The sequence below is a fragment of the Dufourea novaeangliae genome, unplaced genomic scaffold (genome assembly GCF_001272555.1).
Source record: "Dufourea novaeangliae isolate 0120121106 unplaced genomic scaffold, ASM127255v1 scaffold56, whole genome shotgun sequence".
NCBI classification, from domain to species: Eukaryota; Metazoa; Arthropoda; class Insecta; order Hymenoptera; family Halictidae; genus Dufourea; species Dufourea novaeangliae.
This window is the reverse complement of record NW_015373942.1, coordinates 5711634-5734240: the sequence shown is the minus strand read 5'-3', so window position 1 is coordinate 5734240 and position 22607 is coordinate 5711634. Positions and strand designations below refer to the sequence as shown.

At 40.2% G+C, this 22607-nt stretch overlaps 1 protein-coding gene across 1 annotated transcript in view; it reads left to right on the top strand.

Moving 5' to 3' along the window:
• Positions 1 to 762: 762 nt before the first annotated feature.
• Positions 763 to 22607, top strand: part of LOC107185800 (dual specificity tyrosine-phosphorylation-regulated kinase 2) — a 36683-nt gene continuing 14838 nt past the window's right edge. Inside the window, exon 1 of the mRNA XM_015573562.1 lies at positions 763 to 2860. Within this exon, the coding sequence (XP_015429048.1) occupies positions 1715 to 2860 (1146 nt within the window). The 5' untranslated portion in view covers positions 763 to 1714. The remainder of the gene's footprint in view (positions 2861 to 22607) is intronic.

Below are 22607 nucleotides of genomic sequence, written 5' to 3'. Positions count from 1 at the left end.
AGTTCCGCGAGAGATTCACACAGGAGCGCTACTGGAGAAGGCATTAATGACCAACCAAGATACGATCCATCGACGACAATAAGCATTTCGACGACGACTAAAATTCTGCACAGTCTGAATTTAATTGCACGACGCCTCTGGTCACAGTGACTATGAGATCGATGGTAGTGAATTAATTGGCCAACGAAGCGAGAACGATGCGTTGATTTACAGAAGAATACCCGGAAAAAAACGGTTCGAATTCACGTCGGAGATTACGTATCGACGTGTGAATAAACTGTGCTCGATGGAGCGAAGTGGTCAAACTCGGCCGGTCCGGTGCCAATAACCTCCAATTAGGAGAGGTAGACAGTTCTCGCACGATGCGTTTGCCCTCGTGCGCGATAGATTATAAAATTAGACGTTCGAAGGCTCGCGGGAAGGTAAAAGGAGCAGCACATCGTTTCCGTGCCGTAAAGAAGGTGGAGACACTGGCCGATGGTAACGAGCGAAGGGTCAAGCGACGAAGGGAAATAAATACGAGTCGGATGAATAATTCCGACGGGGGGGTAGACAGCTGTGTGTCGTAGTCGGAAGTGACGTCACGCCCGGCGGGTTCATAGTTCTTCTTGTTTCTTTTCGCCCGTGTGCGCGCGTGTTTCTGTCTGTGTGGCAGAGAGGGGTGCGTTTTCTCGCGGTGGCAAAAATATCGAAAAGAAAAAAACAAACAGGATCCCCCTGGTCGAACGTGGTGTGCTCCCTTGTCGCTGAGAGAATTGCGTCGCAGCTTCTAGTCCGTTGCATTTACACATCAAGGAAGAGAGCCTTCACGAATCTTTTTTTTTCTCTTTCTTTTATCGTTGCTCGGCAAATATTTTCAGACGATCGATTATCCTTCGAATCACTCACACATCGTGAGTCCTCGCGCAGCGCGCTTTAGGATCGAAACACGTTCCTTCGTGCAGCTTACGAGTAACGACATCCGTTGACCCTGCGCCGGCAACATAATTTTGGACACGTTTCGACGCTACGTCGCACGCAGACACACACATACACGATCTTTTTACTTTATTATTAATCACGAAGAGACTCGACATCGAGGCATTTCACTGACGTTAAACGAGACTGAAAGTATCGCGGTTCGAAATCGTTTATAATTTATTCGAAAGAACACCACACCGACGACACGAATCGTCCATGCGGATCAAGCGGAATCACTATATATTGAAGGTGGATTCCGGGAACCCTAGTTGAATAAGACGAAGCAATAATTATTGCGTTGAGAGTAATATGGTAAACACCAACGAACCAATATGTTTTTTATCCAAACGACAATACATTGTAAGGTATTAAGAGATACACAGCAACCGTGACGGTAGCAAAACGCTGAAAGGGTTTTTCTACATCGATGCACCTGACTGTTCCTTATCTTATAAGAGGGTCTATCTAACTATCGTCGAGTGACTACGATGACTACAGCCGAGCAGTGATCCTGGACGAGAAAGTGAATACTCTAATAAGGCTGTCACCGATCTATCTCAGCCAATCCCACTGAGAGATGTTGCATGCTTCGAAATCATCGTCGGATGGACACAAATGAGCGAGAGAACACGTTCACCGTCACACGCTAGCCACACCGTTAACGTCTGAACAGTGTCTACCCAGAAGAGAAACGTGTTCGGCATAGAAGTGTGTTTTCATTTATCAGCGATGATAATCGTGATCGTAAAAGTACATGTTGTTGTGTAGTATGAATGTTCCAGTTAGGGGGCGGAGTCGACGATCACAGCGTCGCTCGATCGAAATGCCCCTGTCACGAACGAACGAATTCGTTCCCGCGAGCGTGATCGCGGCGCAGACGTACATCTCGTCCGGCGAGAACAATCATCTGCCGCCCCTGAAGGCCAGCACGTTGTCCCTGAAGCAGCCGGCCGGTGAGTCGTCGCCTAGTCACTTGGCCCATTCCGTAGGTCACATGGTCGGTGGCACTCACCTGCCGAGCCTGAGCTCAAGTGCGAACAACAGTCTGCTCAGTCTGACCGGGAACTCGGACAGTTTGAATCTAAGCCTGAGCTCCCACGCGAGCCATAACTCGAGCCACAACTCCAGTCACAATTCCAGCCATAATTCCACTCACAATTCGCATCCACAGCCGAACGGTCAGTCTAGCGCCGCGCAGGTGAAGAACGGCCGTCCCGATGCCAGCTCGATCGACGGTCTCTCCTGCAAGCCGAAAACAATCACCGTCACCCCGGACCTAGTGATGAAGGTATACAAGGACAAGCTGACGGAGTACGAGCACCAGGAGATCTATAAATATCCCGAAATCTACTTTATCGGGGCGAACGCGAAGAAGAGACAGGGAATCATCGGTTGGTCGAACAATTGCGACTACGACAACGATCAGGGTTCCTACATCCACGTGGCGCACGATCACGTGGCCTATAGGTACGAGGTGCTCCGGGGCATCGGCCGTGGTTCGTTCGGTCAAGTGGTCAAGGCGTACGACCACAAGATGCACGAGCATGTCGCGTTGAAGATGGTCCGAAACGAGAAGAGGTTCCATCGTCAGGCCCAGGAGGAGATCAGGATATTGAGGAAGCTCAGGGAACAGGACAAAGACGACACGATGAACGTTATTCATATGTTCGACTCGTTCACGTTCCGTTCCCACATGTGCATCACCTTCGAGCTGCTCAGCATCAACCTGTACGAGCTGATTAAGAAGAACAAGTTCCAGGGCTTCAGTATGCAGCTCGTGAGGAGGTTCGCGCACTCGTTGCTGCAGTGCCTCGACGCTCTCTACAAAAATAAAATCATCCACTGCGATATGAAGCCGGAGAATGTTCTTTTGAAGCAGCAGGGACGCAGCGGCATCAAGGTGAGTTTATTTTTGTGTGATATTCATTATTTACCGATTTGTCATCACTGGACTGATGATTTTGTGATGGACAGAGTATATGTTAGCGTGTAAAACACAATAAAATTAAGAAAATGTTTTTCCTTCACTGTTGACCACTGAAAATGTATAACGAAACATTATCTTAAAGTACTAACTATCTATGTAATCTGCAAAGCTGATTATATTGAACTCGGACTATCTTTTTCTTTGTCATAAAAAAAACCTATTCCAACGTTGCACCACGTGCGTTGAGGTACAGAAGTATTCGCGTTGACTAATCACCGAAGATTACGTGTCGTCGACCAGTGATACACTTCCTTGTTTCATGAGTAATTCACTCTAAGAAATAGCTTCAAAGAAACTGACTTACAATTAGTTTCCAACAGACGACTGTTATAAAGTATTCTCCTTTTTCTCGATAGAACGTCACTTTTTGTTCACATTACTTCGTACAAGGTCTTTTAAAGTCGTGAGTGTACAGTGAAAGATCCTTGAAAGTATGTTTTTACACTATCGATTTTCTCTCGACAAAATATTGAACCTTCAGATTGGTGAAAAACAATATACACTTCAAAGATTGCTTTATTACACATTTATTAACTTTAGTGATCTTGCGTTAATAGGTCGTCGAACTTGCACTCACGTTGATAGAATGTGTCGTAGACTTGAAAGAGTAGATAGAGTTTTATCGGCCGTCAGATCAGAACCTGAGGAACATTTTGAGTAGCTTGCAGTTAACACATTCACTACTTTAGTCTCACAAGTCTTGACTTCGCTTGGTCACCCAGTACCACAGTGAATAAATGATTTAAAACTTTGCTGTACAACGTGTTCCGTTAGAGTCTGAGTTTCAGCTTTGAAACCTCTCAAATTCTGCCTTCAACCTTTTTCTTTATCATCAGAAACGAAGAAGATATTTAAGTGTTCCAGTTTTGATGGGTATGCCTAGTGATGTTCACGAGTGGGGCCTATCTTCCGGCATGTCCCCACTCTACGAGCATTAAATATGCATTCTATGACTTGTACTTATAGAAGGAAAACGTGCAGCACGAGGGACCCATACCGGGACACGGTGACGAGCTTAAATTTCGGAGCTCAGCTTGAATATCACCGCTGTATTGTCTGTCCAATCACAGCTGATGGATTTACTGCACTTACGTCCTATTCATACACCTTCCTTCCTCTATTACGAAACGCTGGTTCTACAGGGTCTGTCAGGGCCATCAGTTGTGCCACTACTCCGCCAGTATAACCCGTCATCTATTGCAGAGTAAAGATGGGATTTTCTATATAACCGTTTGACGGGTGAGTCTGCGTTTAAATGAAGTACGACTTATATCTGTTTCTCGTTTCGTTGGACTGTTCTCGACGGGTAACGTCTGCTTTAGTAGCCATTCAGACGCTGATAGGAAATCCCATCTTAGGTTTGTTCCATACAGAGTGAGCGTTCTATTAAGCAGATAGAGTCAGCCCATCTGGATTGCAACTAACAAACAGTCAGGGTGGCATCAACCTCTGCTTCCTCTTTCAACCATCAGCTGTTCAGTTGGTCGACATCCAAAATTTCCTCCCAATTTCCTCAGGCCTACCAGGTATCAGGGTTGCAATTATCAAACAACCAGTGTGGTATCAATCACTGACTCACCCTTCAACCATCAGCTGTTCAGGCAATCCACATCCACAATTTCCTCTGAATTTCCCTAAGCTTCTAAGCCCTGATACTCTCTCACCCCTCAATCGTCAGCTGTGCTCCAACAGTAACTGCTACCACCAAGAACATCTTCGACCGTCTTTCTTGAATCGTCCTCTATACCTCGCATTTACAAGTCCCATAAAAGGTTCTGCGAGTATCGATCAGCCGCCTCACCGCAGAGTATCCACCGAGAGCATTTTCAGGTTCGTTTCTCGATTCGTCGGTTCCGCGGGAACGACTGGTCTCGTGACCAATATTCAATACGTCCAAGAGGTGATTTTTTCTTTTCTTTTTTTCGGTGTCTTTACTTGAGACACCGTGTAATTACCAGTAAATCTACCGAACTCTTCAAAAAGGCAGGAATTAGAATGACAAAATCGATCATTTGACTGGTCGTGGTAGGTTTACTAAATCAGTAATATAAAAAAAAACGTATCGTCTGAACTGGTTGTTAGTGTTAACTGGGGAATACGTGACAACATACTCGTCGTTACCCCCCTCCCCCTGAAAACCGCAAGGCATAAACAGAATAAGCGCGACAAGCCGGCTCGCGTGCTCGCGATACGCTTTAATACATAACACGCCACGACAGCGTACAAGGTGTCCAGTAAATCGTTGCCGCGACCGTGGAGTGGTATTCTTGGTAGGTAGAACACTACTAGAATGTCGAGTGAAATTTTTCATACACGAGACTTCCTTCTTCAGGAAAGTTAGATCGAGGATTCGTCGTCCGGTACATATTTGCGTAGCACTTCGCACGTTGGGTGTGTGTATGTGTCTTGGCGCGTTCCTAATTTTTTTTTTTACTCATGTTAATATTTACGCAGAGTGTCGATGAAAAGGAAGTTTATTGTTCGTATTTTCAATAAATTGACTATCATTGCAAAATCGACATTTTGTGTATGAAAGTATACTTGCTTCTACCAGCACTGTTTTCTTTTATACATTCTTATCATCACCATTGTCCATATTGACAGAGGTATGATACCATTCATTTTTCGCAATAACTTGACGTGAATCGATAATCAGAATACAGTATGATCGATAGTAAACGCTAAAGATGATTGTTAGTCATTTTTAGCTAGCGCTGCCATCTGTCATTGAATTTTAAATTCTGTACTAGGAGCTTTACTACCGTAACGCATAAATAGTGCTAAACTTGATTGTGCTTCTCGAACAGCGGATTTCCAGCTGATACAATACACTGGCTCAATCGATGACCCGGTGAAACGAATGAATGAACTAAAATGAAATGAATGAAACCAACTCGTGAAACAGTTAAACACCGTGCCTCTCAGGTAGAATAATCCATCGCGTAAGACGAATTTTACGCGTTCTCCCCTTATTTTTAACAATTAATAACTCGGAAACGAAGTATCGAACGCAATTCCGCCATTTTTTATTTTCGTCTTAATTATCTAGAGTTTACCCTGCGAAAGTATCACGTTTTTATTAACACTCTGTACATGTAATTTCTATATTATCACTTCTGTTAACTAACTGTATTTATCCATTACCGTGGACGCCTATTGAATATGTCGCCAAGGCCATTGAAATCGTTGTTAAGGATCATGTTCTTAATAACAACCAAAATTTATTTTTCACATGTTAGTGCATTTTACTAACAAAGTGTTTTTTCTGTATATTTTTTTTATTAACACCTTGTAGGCACGGGGACGAGCCATGGGGGACCACGTAAGACTGCGACAATCCGTGAAGATTAGCGCGTATATTGACAAATGCAATCGCTCAGACTGTGTGTCCTTGTCCTTCGCAATAAGCAACGATGGACGATACACGTGCGGCTCGGCCGTCCGCGCTGCATTATCTCGTCCCGTCTATAGAATTCTCACGCAATACCGTGAACTTTCGACCAAAGCCGCTTTCCGCGCGACCTTGCCGAGTCTCGGTTGCATTATAGCCGCATCGGTTCGTTCGGAGGGACCGGCAGACCCGATCCACTCGGTGTATATAATTGAATCGAATTATTAACAACCGGATGACTGCAGAGTGCTTCCCAGACGCGATCTTAAAAATAGCAAGTCTACGAATGTCTTCTCGCCGGTGTTGGTTTATCGGAACCGATATATTAAATAGATGCTTTCGATCCATGAGTCTTGATGGGATAGAGGTAAAATGTGGTTCTATGACTATAGGGGATTATAACAGGTCGTCGGGAAAGTTCGTAGTGTTTTTGAGGACAGAGTTACAATCTATATTTTTTAATTTATATCATATTCTTACTTACTATTTTGTATACAATTTGTTTCCATGTTTCGATGAATTTCATAAATCGGTAGCGTGATCTGAAAACAGTTTGAGCAGCAATGAAATAAATATCGTTTTTTATGGGTCATAATTGACCTAGTCGCCGGGTCTGATTAAGTATATTCCGAGGGCTAAGGTAATTTTTTTGTGTTAATTATATTTTTCGTATGAGAAATGGACTTGGATACTTTTCGAAAATTCTAATGAATTTAGGAGATTGGATAAGGTTTTATCTTTAAATATTGATATCGCAGGTGTATGATTCAGGTGAATACCAATAATAATAAAAGCGTCTGCGTATATATAAATTTCAGTATCGGTGGAAGATTAATGAAATGTGAAATTGATCTTTACGTGTGAGATTAAATTTTATTCCTGCTCGAGAGAAAGCATAGGTCGCGTGTTAGTATTAATTCAGGCTTTAAACCAGGGATCGTGTTTACATACATAGAAGCAGCTTTCATTTAATAAATATTTTACCAGCGAGTGAGCTGAATATGTATAAAGATTAGTCCAAATGCACAGATTAATTCTGCATTTTCCCTTTTCTGCATTTTTGTTGTGCTACTGCGTAAATGCATTAAAAAATAAGCATAAAGTAATAAAAGAGTAATTATTAATCAATTTTAATCGAAGCATTTATGAATATATCAAGTAGAGCATTAAATATCTGCATTACTACTTAGGATATTTTCTCCAAGGAAGTTTCTTTAGTGCAACAGATTCTATCAGTGGTTTAAATGATTATTTTACAGAACGATTATTATTTAAAAAATTGTTTTCTCACTTCTACAGTTCCAGACCCATTTAAGATAGTAATTTTCATTGGTTCACCTTGTATATCAGAGTGACCCCTTCTATCAGAACATTTTGCTCGTAATTACAGTCCCTTTTAGCTCACCAACCGCTAATTTCCTAAAAACATCCTGCACAGTGTAACCTAACACCGTAGTAACTTAATTGAACCAACGTTTCTAATTACGCAATATTAACCGGGACTCCGTACATATTGCAATCATTTTAACTCGTAATTGCATTCCTTATCAATTCTCAAAACAGTCCCTTCTTGTGCAAAGACTATATAACGCAATATTTTCATCATGAAAACGTATTCCTCATTATTAGTTCGACGAACCCAATTTCCTATTCCTTTTTCCAATTTCTCTTCTGTTTTATTCCTTCAAATTACTTCTACTATCAAGATTAAATTGCCACAATAATTATCAACTCTCAAAACAGCCCCTTCTTTCAAAAACACCCTACACACTATACATATAACGCAGTATTTCCACCATAAAGACGTATTTCTCATCATCAACTAGAAGAACCCAACTTTCCTTTTCATTTTTCATACTCTTCTGTTCTATTCCTTCAGATCGATACTACACTATTAAGATTAAATTGGCATAATAACTGGGGAATCGTGCAGCAGCATAGAGTCCCGCGAAATCACGCATCCGATCGGATCGAGCTTCATTACTCGGGCCCACGATAATAACATTCATTAATCGCGACGCGAGTGAGGCAGATACACTTCTTCGAGCGTGTGCGGATCGGGCTTCGGGTATTATCGGATACTCTGAATAAGGTCGCGACTGGATGGTATTGCGAGCCGATCGAGCAGCAGATCGGAATCAATGGAGTGTGAATCGAGCGCGAATACGGGGAAAATAAGTCGAATTTTTTTGCCAGATGTAGAATATTCGACGGGGTGGTCATGGAGGCGTGTGTGTGTATGTGTTGCCTTGTTCGATTCGTTCCTTCGTAGACGACGTAAAAAAAAAAATTCAATTTTATTCAAGCAATTTGATCCTGACGTCTTTCGAAGAGAGAACCTTACGGAATTCGGAAACGTTCTGGAATATCGCGCAACGGGGTTAGGACGGTTTTTTATTTATTTACAAGTCGATCTTTCATTTATTTCTTTACTTCTGTTCTAGTATTTACGTGGACTGTTTATTTATTGGTGACGAATTTTGGCACGTATTATAAGGTCGTTATTATAAGGCACATGAAATTAATTATTTTACTGATAGGTGTATTTGACGTTACTTTCCCGACAGACACCGAATATTTCATGCAACGATGATGATCGTCTCAAATCTTGTCATGCATTGCGACCAATCCAATCGTCGAGTTTGACGTCTCCTATTCCAAAGGTGAATCTAACTTAAATCTAACTTAAGTGTAATAAAATACACTTTCTACTAATGAAGGTGGTTAGTAGGCTAGTGTATTATGCCTGCAGAGAAATGAGATCTTATAGAGCAGTTGACATAGTTCTGTGATCGCTCTTATTGGCTGGCGCGTCATTTCTATCTCTGTCTATTGCTGGTAGGCCTGGTACCCTAACTCTATGGATGATAAGGGTAGCAATACGATGATATAGCAGAGGGTGACAGTCCACGGTCTTATGGGGGAAATGTTATACAATAAAAAGCCCATTGCACTTTATTAACACATTCACTGTCGAACATATTCAACTGTCTTTCCTTTCACGCTAAAAGGATTAATTGTACAGTGATTGGGAAAAATCTTTTTCTTCGCGTCAAGATTATTCTTCTCCATCGTTGCAACTTCGGGATATTACGTAACACCTCAGTCACGTTCGATTTATGAATATTTAATGGACAGGCACTTCGTTGTCTCAATCTGGTTTGGCCAATATTTGAGCATCGACAAGTTAAACCTTGTACACCGTGGATTTTCACGCCCTCGAATATTTATCGATATTTCTCCGGAAGCAATCTCCTCGAGAACGCAAACCTCAATTTTTTTTTACGTAATTCCATTCCCCCGTTTGTATTGCATTGTTGTCGACTGCGGGTGACTTATTGCCTCGTTTCTCTTTCCGTGGTAAGGGGCGCGAAACTTAAGGGGTGAAAGAACCAGGAAGGAAGGGGAAAGCATTTCTTGGCCCTTTCATAAAAGTTTCCGCGGAGCAATCGGACGCGAGACGGACGCCAGCAGTAAATTACGAGATACGAACGCGGAAAGAGAGCAGGAGTAACGAGAAAATACTACGGCGACGTGCAACTCGTTCCGCAGGAGGCTGAAGTTTACGGTGATTCGCGCGGAAAGCCCTTAGGTTGGAGGGTTATGCGAGGTGGACACGTCGAAAATTGTGGCGTTTTTGGAATTTTATTAACAAACGAATTATTCGAGAATCTACTACTTCGTTGATAATAGAAGATAGTAGATTGAGTGATGGTTAATGAAAATTCTCGGTTTTACGAGCAAAATTTCAAACACAAGTGAAGTAGAACGGAATTTCAGAAGACTAATACGATACTTTGAGGTTATAATAGATTGAGGTTATGTTACTTTAAAGTTACGATACTTTGAGGTATGTTACTTCGAGGTTACCATACTTTGAGGTCATAATAGTTTATGGTTATGTTATTTTGAGGTTATGTTACCATGAGGTCATGCTATCCTTCTGTGACTTTGAATTTGTTACATTTCTTGACGAAAATATTAGTCTGATGGCGTTGTTACTATTTAAAAGTAATACATATTCGGATTCACATCCAAATACACTCGACTTTACATTATTACAGTATTATATTAAATGAACCTGTACCTGAAAAAAGGGGGAACAAAAATATGCTCTTAAAATTTCGAAAGCTTACCCTTCAACCACTATATTCTCGATAGTTCGCTTCCGTAGGGTAAATTTTTATTATTCGCAAACTTTCTTGAAAGCACTGCCAATTGTGGGACACCCTGTACACGAGCAATCGGCGTTTCCAGTTCGTGTATTCCGGCATGGTAACAAGATCGAGCCCCAGAGTTTTCCGCGCGGTTCGTTTCGATTCGATAAAAGCGCGGAGGAAGCTGCCGGCAAGCGAGCGAGTTCCTTCCTACGTCGGTTTTCCTGTAAGGTGGCGGAACGTCGTTGGTTGTATCGTCGCGATCGATGGGAGGACACAAGGTATCCATTATTACTGGTTCGGTAATCACCCAGATGGATCTGGCCTGGCGTCACTCCGGTTACCGTTTATATCTATCGGCAGAAATAAATATTTGACGTCCGTCGTCCGGTTACTATGCGGATTCGCTCTGATTTGGCTGTATGGATAATAGCCTCACTCGGGAATCGATTCTGCCTGGACTTGATCGTTGATAAGGAAGAGGATAGCCAATTAGAGCAGTAACTCCCATAGTGCTCGCTATTCCCATAGTGCTCGTTATTTCCACAGGACTGGTTTTTGTTCCTTTCAACTAGGTTATGGTGAATAACAACCTTACTCCGGGAAGGTTGCATCGATTCTGCCTAAACTTGATGGTTGACAGGGGAGAAGATAGCCAATTAGAGTAGTGACTCCCATAGTGCTCGTTATTCCCATAGTGCTGGTTTCTGTTCCTTTCCATAGGTTTTGATGAGTGGCAGCCTTACTCCAGGAAGGTTGCATCGATTTTGCCTAAACTCTATCGTTGACAGGTGAGACGATAGCCAAATAGACTAGTGACTCGCATAGTGCTCATTTCTATTCCTTTCAACTAAGTTTTGGTGAATAACAGCCTTAGTCTGGGAAGGTGGCATCGATTCTGCTTAGATTCGAACGTTGACAGTGGAGAAGATAGCAAATTAGAGTAGTGACTCCCATAGTGCTCGTTATTCTCGCAGTGCATGTTTCTATTTACTTCTACTAGATTTTGCAGACTGTTTGGAATTGTATTGCTTAATTGGCACTGCGCTGAAGTGCCTCTCGAGTTTTGTCTATGTCCCAAAAGAGATACTCCCGACAGCCCAAAGGGTCAACGAATTACCATTGGTGTATTATGCCACGTATCCACTTGAAAGTTTTACTCACGGCACTTCCTCCGTCTTATTCGCTGACTATATATCGTCTGTTTTTGAAAAACAACTCGAATCGAATCGTTCATAATAACGTGAGTTCTTTCTACGAGTAAAATACATCCGTGAACCTTAGCCTCCCCCCTCTACTTTTACGGCATCCTGTATAATTTACGGAGGATGTTGCAACCCAACGAAACGATCAGCTTGACTTCTTATTCCTCCGTAACAGGAAAGAAAGAAGCGTAATCGGAAGCATCGTCGTGCATCGCGGGGTTAATTGAAACGGTATCCGTGATTAGATTAAAAGCCGTGGAATTTGTGTCGAGAGAGATAGAGAAGAGGAGGGACGGTTCAATTAATCATAATGTTATTAAATCGACTCCCGGCGATAGAAAGAGAGAGTGGTGGAAGGGAGGGGTGACTCGTGAATTCGATACGTGGTATAAGTACCTATTACTCGTAGTTACTCCACGGATATTGCAAGATTAGCGTGCACACGTAGAGAGTGAGCGACCACGCACACCGTTGAAACGATCGATACCAAGGATGAGCAGACCGTTGCACTGTCGAAGATGCGCGACGATATGGGGTTGCGTGTGCACACGTCCAGACGACTCAATTTTGGCTTTCGTGGCGTTGTGTTAACGAGGCGTGGCCAAACAGATACGTGAATCATTCCTTAAGCCAGATCCACACTGTGTACAACGAAACGTAATAAATATGGATCGAATAATTCATATTTTCGAAGTTATAAATTGTATTTTGTTTTGTTTTTTTTTCTGGTTACAGAAGGTTTTCTGTAATTTTTAGTAGCTTCTTTTTTTACAATTTCCATCATTGTTTCCATGCGATACCGCTAGCTCCCGAAGCGAAAAGTAATAAATTTGTTTTTCAAATTAATAAATGAATAAACAAATTTGTAAGAATTTCATTATACACCTTTGCACCACAGTGGAACAGCGTATTCATTTTCATGCAAATTGAATTTCAAATGATGAACGAAACTCGACGATGACGAGGCGACTATTTCATTCGGTGGTTTTAAATCGATTATGGTTCGATAAACACGATCACAATGTAATTTATACTAATACAGACATTATGGTATAGTCGATGCGAGAATCATCTCAGGAAGACGGCGAAGAAAATAGAAAAGTCATCGTGAGATAAGGTCGTGTACGAGTGACGAGTTCGCTCGTCTATCACGGTTACCAGGTTAACAGCCAGACAGAATATTTGCGCGAGGAAACTTTCGAAGTTTCTTCCGATAGGGGCCGACTTCTTTCGATCGTATTATGTTAATGGTCGCACGATAACGCGTAATTGGGTCAAAGCAATCGTTCCTCGAGTACGGACTTATCTCCGGTCCAATAATATATCGTCTGTAATCACTGGATATGCGTTGCTTGGTAAAAATAAATAGAACGGACGACGTTGCTGCGGTTACGTTCACTTGTCATCGAGACGGTGCATCTTTTGGGGGGTTGGAATCTTCGCTCGTGTTTAGGGTGTTGCAGAAACTGATGGACGAACATATGCAGGGTGTTCCAAAAAGGTGTAAGTCCTTGAAAGGTGTGATTACGGGGGTGATTTGAAACAACTTTCTCCTTAGCAAAAAAGTTCTCAGAGGCTTTGTTAACGAGATATTATCGAAAACCCCTGACCAATCAGAGTGCGAGTCTGTCGGCGAGCTCCTGCGGTAACATTGGTTACGCGCTGATTGGTTCCAAGACGACCCCCCAATTGTGGGGATAACATCTGAACACTCAGTGTCGAGAAGTCTTCGAACACTCACCGATGATTTACTGTATTTGTGTGGTGGTGGAAACGAATAGCTTTGGTTAATGTATGTTGTGTAATGTGTACTAGTAGGTAGAGTGATTCCTCGATGAAAACAACTGAGAGTAGCGTTTCCGTATCAACAATGTTTCGAATTTATTCCGTTCTGAAAGCGTGTGAACAGTTCCTAAAATGGAAGATCACAGTATGCAAACTTCAGTGTGTACCACTAACAGTAATTCGTGGGGACCGAGAGTGGCTGTATATCAGAAGCAAAAGTTTATCCAATTTTTTATCTTTTTGTCGCTGTATATCAAAAACAAAAGTTTCACGAACTTTTTTGTACATTTCTTTGTTTTTCTAGTTTTCATTTCGAAACGTGGCGTAAGTTTATGATAAATTTAGCTGTGGTTCGGGTCGGCTCAATACGCACCACGCGGGGACAAATATTTCCTCAGTATACGTAATAATTAATTGGATCGCGCCATAGGACCACGGTGTTTCTTCAGTCTCGCGTTAATGGTTCGCCTCTCTTTTAACTATCACTCCCACACTGTGCATCCTCACTTCCCCCCAGCCTAAATATAAGCTTACCGTTCGCCTCTCCCTGACGTCTATTTTCGAATTCGTTTCTACGACTGGCTTTTCCCTTCTTCCGATATAGGGTAGATGTCCTAATTATTTACGTGTTGTTTAACTTGAAATGCGTCTCAGTTTGGAACGTAATATTATTTAACACCTTTCTCGTTAAAAGAAAAGTAGTTTTACACATTAAATATGAAGAATTAATTGATAATTTAAATTTGCGAGCAATCCCCGTGTCCCTATACAGTGAACCATCTATGAGTGTTCGAAGGCTCATCGGCACTGAACATTAAATATATCATCAACTAATGGCCATATACGGCTGGAACAAGTATCATTGACTTCAGAATTTCAAGCTCTACCAATAAACCTAATTAAAACGTCAGCGTTACACCTGAGGATCTCTCCTTGTCAATGTTGAGGAGCCTTCGAACACTCATCGAGGATTTACCGTAACTGTAAAACTCAAATTGGCAGTTGACATTTGACAATGTAGAAGAAAAAAAATGAAAAGTTGCAGGCAACGTGATTGCCATTGCCTCATAAAGGGTTAAAGGTCAGGATGCTAGGATTGTTCGAATAAAATTCTCTCCAACTCTGCACGCAACGAATTGTATTTTTTTTCATGGTTACAATTAGAAAAATAATACCAATGCAAAAAGATTGAATAGTTTCATGTGGTCCATTTTGGTACGGGAAAATTGTTTTTCGAGTGCATCGATGCAACCGCTGTATGCGGTTTTGGGTTAGGTCCACTTGTTATTTTGTGTGAAAAAAAAAGAGTATTCAGAGGATATGATGGAAAATGAAAAAGTTGTGGGTAAAATGTTTATGGAAAATCAGATTTCAGTGTCTGCTCCGTTACAACAAATATAATAATAATTCAGAAACGTAATTGTAAGGGTGGAACGATTCGAATGTATTCCACAGGGTGATCCTAATTTAATGCCACAAAATCCGCTGGGACTGCACGCTAAAACCGACAGAAAGTTACGGGGAATGTTTGTCCGATTCGTTTCCCGTTCCGCGAATTATAGGGCAATAACCGTCGGGCAAGATTTTAAGTGAGAATAAGTCGCTTCTGTTTCCGAAACTTCGGAGATCGGCAGTGTATACCTGAGGGCCCTTAAAACAGCCCCTTTCTTCGACCCTTTATTTTATTCCGCATTGTCATGGGGAAACTCTGGCTGAATTCCGGGCCGAAAGAAAACTTTCGAAACGAAATGGGAAAGGAACGAGACCCGACCGTGAAGGGAAACGAAGAGGCTGGGGGCGGTTCTATATACTGGGTGATTTTGAAATAGCGTCTGGAAGTCTTCCGTCGTGTCTACGAAGGCCGTTCAATAAATACTGGGACGAACTTTATTACGTGGGTCAGGGGATTTAGACCTTGAGTCGGTTCAGGATGTATTACTTTTTTAGAAATTTATGTTGGAGTCGTAAAGGTAGTCTTTTTGGAAAAAGTCCTTCATTGACGATAATGGCGTGTTTGAAGAATACGTAAGACATTTTTTTTTAATCGGATACTGGAAACAATATGGCAGCGTAGGATAACGTGCACGGTCAGACGGTGCATATACTGAATTTTACGATCAATTTGGACACCATTTACAAACTTATTGCACAGGTGTCTGTTCGTGTACAATATATTCTATTGGAAAACAAGCTCTCCTGAATCGAGCGCTACGGGAAGTCCAGAACAGCGAGGAAAACCTCTACGCAGCTTGTATTTATTCCTGTGCCAGCCTCGTTCCGGGGTGGGGGAGAGACATTTTATTCCGCGGCGTTTTAAATAGCCAGGCGCGTCGGTAATTATGCGGAAAACGGGATAAATATATTTAAACGAGACACAGCCTAAATGTAATTGGCGAGGAGGCGCTAGGAACGTGTAGCCACCGGAGTAGATCCACCGACTAGAGGCAGCTCGGTCGTAAAAATAGGGAACGGATAGGTCCCTCTCTGTTTTAGCTATTAATAGGACGATGCGTCGATACTCAGGATTTTAATCAACGATTCTATTTTATCGGAAATTTACGTCATCGATCCAGCTGCGTTGCAATTTTTGTGTGTATAATAGTTGTAATTTTACTAGTTGGAATCTCAAACACCCTGTCGGGTTCGCTCATAAAAATAATTGTCACCGTAGACGCTAAAACAATTACTAAATGAGCTGTTTATTTTGATAGTACTGTAACTCCTATTTCGAGAAAACTTGATAAACTGGTTGCTACGGTTATGAATAAGATCACATCATTAAATCTGGAAAACATAAGTTATTTATGACTCGACCTAATAGGTTGCATTCTCGAGTGCATCAGATGCAATTTCGGATACACCAGTTGTAATCTCGAGTGCACCAGTTGCAATTGAATTCTTCCTCCTGTATGTGCACCAGAAAAAATCAATAGAAAATACTCAGATTAACAAGCAAACTGATTTCTATGTAGAAATAAAGCGAAAGGGTAATATAATCAGTAGGAAAATTGCGCCTGGGCTACCGGATCATTCCTATATGTGTTACAGGATGGGTTAAGAAGTCAGAATGTTTGGAATTTCATTACCGTTAATGAAATCATTCTTTTATTTTTACTCTGATTAAAATTACTGATTGATATTTTATAAAATCACTCTGTACTCATTTGCATCCAGACTTTTATCACGGATCGTATATTACCCACTGTGGTTCAGAAAATAAATCCTCTAGTTCGCTTCTCATAATTAACAATCATCGTTGGACCGCACGGTTAATCTGTTATTATTTCAGTTCCGTACGAATGAATGTTAATGTTTCGCTCGTTTCGTGGGTTTTTTTATTGAACGCTTAATGAGTACCGTAATGATGATAACCGGTACTTCGTTTTACGGTTTGTTACAATACATCCCGCGAACGTGCGTGTGCCACAGGTCAGTGGACTCCGATAGGTAAAAATAGCGGAAGAAAGTTAAGAGAGAATGGTACGCAACGTCTTCGTTAGCCGGCATTCTAATTATTTTCATTTATATCGAACGCATTCGTTGGATCGTTACAATCACATTTGTCGAATTGCCGTAACACTCGGCGATAGGTTAGCTAGTGACTCGATTCAAACGTGTTCAAACATATAGGACTATTTCGGTTGAGCTGTTACAAGATTTTTCTTTCCTCTATCAACGAGTATATTGCCACATTGACTGCCACGTTGCTAATAGAAAAACCTTCAATTCCCAAACAAAATTACATACACGATTTGTCCCAAAAGTTTCCGAATTGAAGGTAAAACAGCAATTTTTTGTATGATATTTACGTTTAACAGTTAAAAGAACTCGAGACACATTACTGCACACAGTGCGCGTCGGAGCTGTTCTCGGACGAGCCGCGCGGAAACAACCTCGATACACTTATTCGCGTCGTTAATGGGAAAATGGGCGAAAGCGTGAACGCGAAATTGCGGTGTGTAACCGGGCCGTTTCCGTGCCTCCCGTCAGTCCATTTTTCTAGAAAATCAGAGTTCACTTCGTACAGGCAATTAAAAACTTTTCGATTATCGAGTAGAATTTTTCGAGTAGAACAATTCAGCTCGATGTAATTACGGGGATCGTTTATGCTTGGATAACTCGGGTTCGAGATGAAGTAATTAATCATTTTCAAGGCACTAGTACCACTGTCGGAAAATATTTCGACGTAGTAATTAAACATTTTCTAGTCAGATTATGTACATATCGCTCGTACAAAGTTTACTCGGTATATACATACACGAGGGAGGGGTGTTTCCAATGTTCTGGGAATTATAAATTTGTTACTTCATTCATTTTCGTCTGTATTACATCATAATTTTTAGGTATAAATTCCGTTCCGTCTTTTTTATCCACAGGTTTACAGCTTGTTTTACGCCATTTAAGTCCTCAAATCTTGCGCCACGTAGAGGTTTCTTCGATTTAGGAAATAGATGATAGTTACTAGGTATAAGATAAAAACTAATGTAAAGAAAATAAAATAATGTTTAAACTAATGTTTAAGAAAATAATGGCTCTTTGAGGATTGACAGTGATTTCTATAGTTGCGAAATTAACACTTAAAAAGCCACGTCAGTATTCGCCAAACGGCTAAATCATTCTGAACGGCATTGATTGACATCGTTGGGAAAACCTGTCAGGACTTATCTGTACCTGAAAGCATTATGTAGTCATTACCCTTGCATTAGTCAGCCGGATCGCAGTTCCCAGAACTTTGGAAACATCCCCCCTAATAGCGAAAGCAATAGCATGGAATAGTCATCTTCGTTTAACACAATCGCTATCACTATTGTATTTTAGACAACGTTTATCACAAGACCACGATGGATTTCCATCATTCTATTCAGTGGAATATTCATACCTTCTTGATTAGGTATTAACAAGATGTTAAACAGAGATAACGAATAACATAAAGTATAGGTAAATATTGCAAAGTAAAGTTTGCTGTTATCTAATGAAGTATGCTGATTTAAAGATTGGTGTGTCATACATATCTTTCACTCAAAATTGTTTGAACGGTATGACTTTTGGAGTTTAGGACAATGTTTAAACTCAGGTAGATATTTTATGACCCTTAGACCGTCTTGCCATTACTATGAACAGTTTGGGTTTTCCCCTAACGTGTTATTGTCCCTTGAGGGTCATTTCCCTACCATGAGTCCTATAAATACGAAATTCACCTTTTTCTTAATCATTTCGTGTTCGTCCCTTGGCAAAACAACACTTGTTCTAACGTGCTGAAAATATTGAAAGTTGCAGAGATTTCATTTGAAAAACGTTCTGCAGTGTGTGTTCGATTACTTTTGAGCTGTACTATATACATATGACGATGATAGCAAACGTGTTAAGTAAAATATTAATATAAACGCGGGTAATTTTGTGCATTTATAAAGTGCGGAACGAGACATTGAAACAGTGATTGAAGAAGGTGATCGAGGAACGTGGATGTTTGTGCAAATGTATATACAGGATGTTTTGAGACCAATTCAACGTGGATTCCACAGACTGGTTTACCAAAATGTGAGTTAAACTAAAGTTAATTTCCTTTGATAAGAATTGTAATAGGTTTAAAATTAATTACAGATTTCGTGAAGTTTTATTTGATAATTTTTGTTGTACGTTATTTTTTGCGTATTGACGTTTCTTTTAAATAATTGCATAAAAAGTCGCAGTCTAGTAATGTTTTCCGATATGTTGGATGATTAAGCAAAACCGGAAAATTTTAGAAGAAATAGATGAAGGTTTGTTGATAGAGGACTACTTTTGGTCAAGACAAAATAAGAGAACCAGAGGGTTTGTCTACCCAAGTTAGATCTTTGTTTTGGGATTTTGGGAATGGTCTTTCGCGCATTTACCTTAGATAACATGGAATTATGAACGATTTGGGAATCCCACTGTTTCCGTCGAAGTATTCCGTAGTCCATTGTGTAAACATTTTCAAGTTCCTAGTATCTCTGCCACGATCTTTGTCTATTTTTCTGAGAATTATCTTCTTCCATGGTTTTACGATCCTTGTTTCTAGATTGCATTCTGTAGATCACTCAAGGTGTATTACGCTTTACTTCTAATTTTATTTTAATACACAATACGTAATTTTTCATACGAGCATACTCTTTAGAAGAACAAAAATTGCCATTTCTTTATGACGAGTATACTCGTCAAAAATCGTTAACAGGTTAAACCGTGCTAAACATGCATCGAACCTTCTTATTCTGTAAAAGTTCGACCACACCTTATACATAAGAAAAATCCGAACGCATTAAATCTACATGGAACTCCTTTTGTCCCCGATAAAAATTGCTCCCTGGTCTCGTCTAAAGAACCCCTATCGATTAATTGTCCCGAACAGAACACGATTTAAAAACGTTTAGGTCGCCCTACGTGGAAATAAGACGCGACACAAGATTCAATAAACGAACGGCGAGAGGACATTCACGCCTGCGCACGCGTATATCGTTATTTAGTGTGCCGAACGTTGAATGAACCGCCTCGACTGTCATTGTTCCGAGGCTAATTGAGCTGCGCCCACTTCAGTTGCTGGTTACACGAGCGATAGGCACTTCCGCGGCACTTAAATCAGTCCATAAAACGGTCATGTAAACGGCGTTGCACGTGATTTCTGGTTTTACGGTCATTTTTACAGTTGGCGCGCGCCAACGAATCTACGAGATACGACAAAGAAAGTGGTAATCAAAAAGTGATGTCACCGATTTGGTTCGAATTTTTTGAGTAAACTTTTTCATCAGGTTTGAATGGAGAAGAGTCACAGAGGCTGTCGGTACTGAATAGTTAAAATTGAAAATTCTAAAATATTGTGCTTCTGTGAATTCAGTTTATTTATTCAGTAAAATAGTAACATTAAAGGTTTGATTTATTATTTCATATATTATTATATTATTTATTATGAAATAATAAAACAGTCTCAGAGGCTCTTCGGCCGGATGAAGATTAAAGTATATCTACACAGACAAATCTTATTGGCCTTCCGCCATATAGGCCTTTGTGGTTTGAAAAAATAGAGAATCAAAATTTGAATATTTTCGAGTATATGGTGAGACATAATCTGACACACTGAAGACAAATTATGATGTAGCTGAGTTGGTCATCCCTCGGGGAAGGTTTTTGATGCCATGAGTTTGTTTGGGTCCCCATTCATCATTCCTTCTAAACGCATTTTTGAACAAATTTCTTTGCAAATTTGCTATCTTTTGAATTTTAATTAACATAAACCCTTATAATATAATATTATATGAACAATTATAATATAAACCATTGCTAACTTGAATTTTAAAACCTTCAAACCGAGAGCCGTTGAGTTGGATGAAGTTCTTGAAAAGTTGGAACAAAATGACCCAGTGGTCGTCGTTCTGAGGGTTAAAGCCACGAAGGGAACCGTGTTTGTAATGGAATTAACTCGGATTCGTGAGTGCATGTTGAACTGGATTCCATCGGCAGCTAGAACCAACAATAGGATCGTACTGACTGGGTTGTAAAATAAAACCAGCTTGTGGAGTGTACTATCGTTCAAAAATTTACTACTTCCTCTTCGTACATATTGCGTTGGATCAGTGAAAAAGTTTTGATGTATTTACCACCAATGATACAATCGCCGTGGCTTTGCAGAAACAGCAAACAATTATGCTAAAATATTTGTCGATGTAACATTGACAAACTTGTTGTTTAGAACAAATATTATCGCGATTAAGTGTGTTTTATTGTTTAAGATAAAATTGGAATTGAGCTTTGGAAAAACAATTCGAGAATGAAGGAATAAACGTTACAAACACCGTGGAAAACATTTTTGATCAATGGAAGAAGCTGTTGTGTCGATTCCACTTTGTGGTGAATTGGAAATCTATTAATATAATTGAATTAATGCAAATTCAATAAGAATAATGTTCAAAAAATTTGTTTATTAGATAAAATTTTTCTATCGAAAATACGTGTGTTATAAAAGAAACTTTACAGATTCCATTGAACTATTATTGAATTGTGATTAAAACTATTATTAGTTTACTTTGTTAGAGCAAATCCCATATAAAATTTTGCATGCACAGAAACATTTCTAAATAAATTTTCTTCATAGATACACTACTTTCTGAGCAGTGTTTGTAATTTCTTGTGGATGTTACCCAGATTTACAGCACAATAGAGAAAAGAGCCGCTGTAGGAGCGTTTCGTTCCAAACAATTACTTCGCGGGAAGTCATTACAGTGCCGTGTGGCAGATAACGGTTTAAGAAATATGGATCCGAAAAATCATTTTGACTAGATCGTATCGTAAATTATCGTAATTACTGGGTTGGCCACAAATTAATTCGTAACTTTTGCAGGAAGTGCATTTCTGCAGACGGAACACAAAAATAGTGTGCTCCTAATTAATAAAATATATAATATAACATTTACTGAAAGTGGACACTTCAATGCATCGTTAAAAGAAAAAGAATCATTACGATTGCATTTAAACTTCTTGAATTGACCTTGTTTTAAAAATGAGCGATGAGAAGGTGCACTTTCAAGTATCTTTTTTCTTTATTTCCGTTCGTTAACAGCATCATCATCCTGCACATGCGAAATCTTTTTCTGTTAGTATCGCATTTTTCTATTTCCGAAAATAAAGAAGTATAGTTGCTCGAAAGCACACCATCTCGTTACTTATTTTCAAAACAAGGTCAGTTTAAGAAAATTTAACCAAATAGTAACGATTTTTTTTAAATTAATGTCACGTGTTGTGTCAGCTTTCAGAGTGTGTATATATTTTATTAGGTAGGAACAGTGTTGTTTCTATTAAACAAATTACCATATAATTGCAGAAATCCAATATTGCCTTTGGGCTGACCCAATACTTTCACAGAACCAATTAACCGCGTTAAATGTAGAAGGTATTATTGTATTTTGGTTTCGATACAGTGTCGCTGACGTTAATGACGCTAATGATCACTTAATTCACCAGGATTATTTTCAAATACTCGATAGATACGGTGTTCAATATACAATTGGAGGATGCGTCGTGTCCACGGAATCGTAGAAATATTTATTACATTCCGGGAAATGAATCAGACACCAGGAATGGAGGAACGCTGAACAAACAGCTTTCAAAGTTAT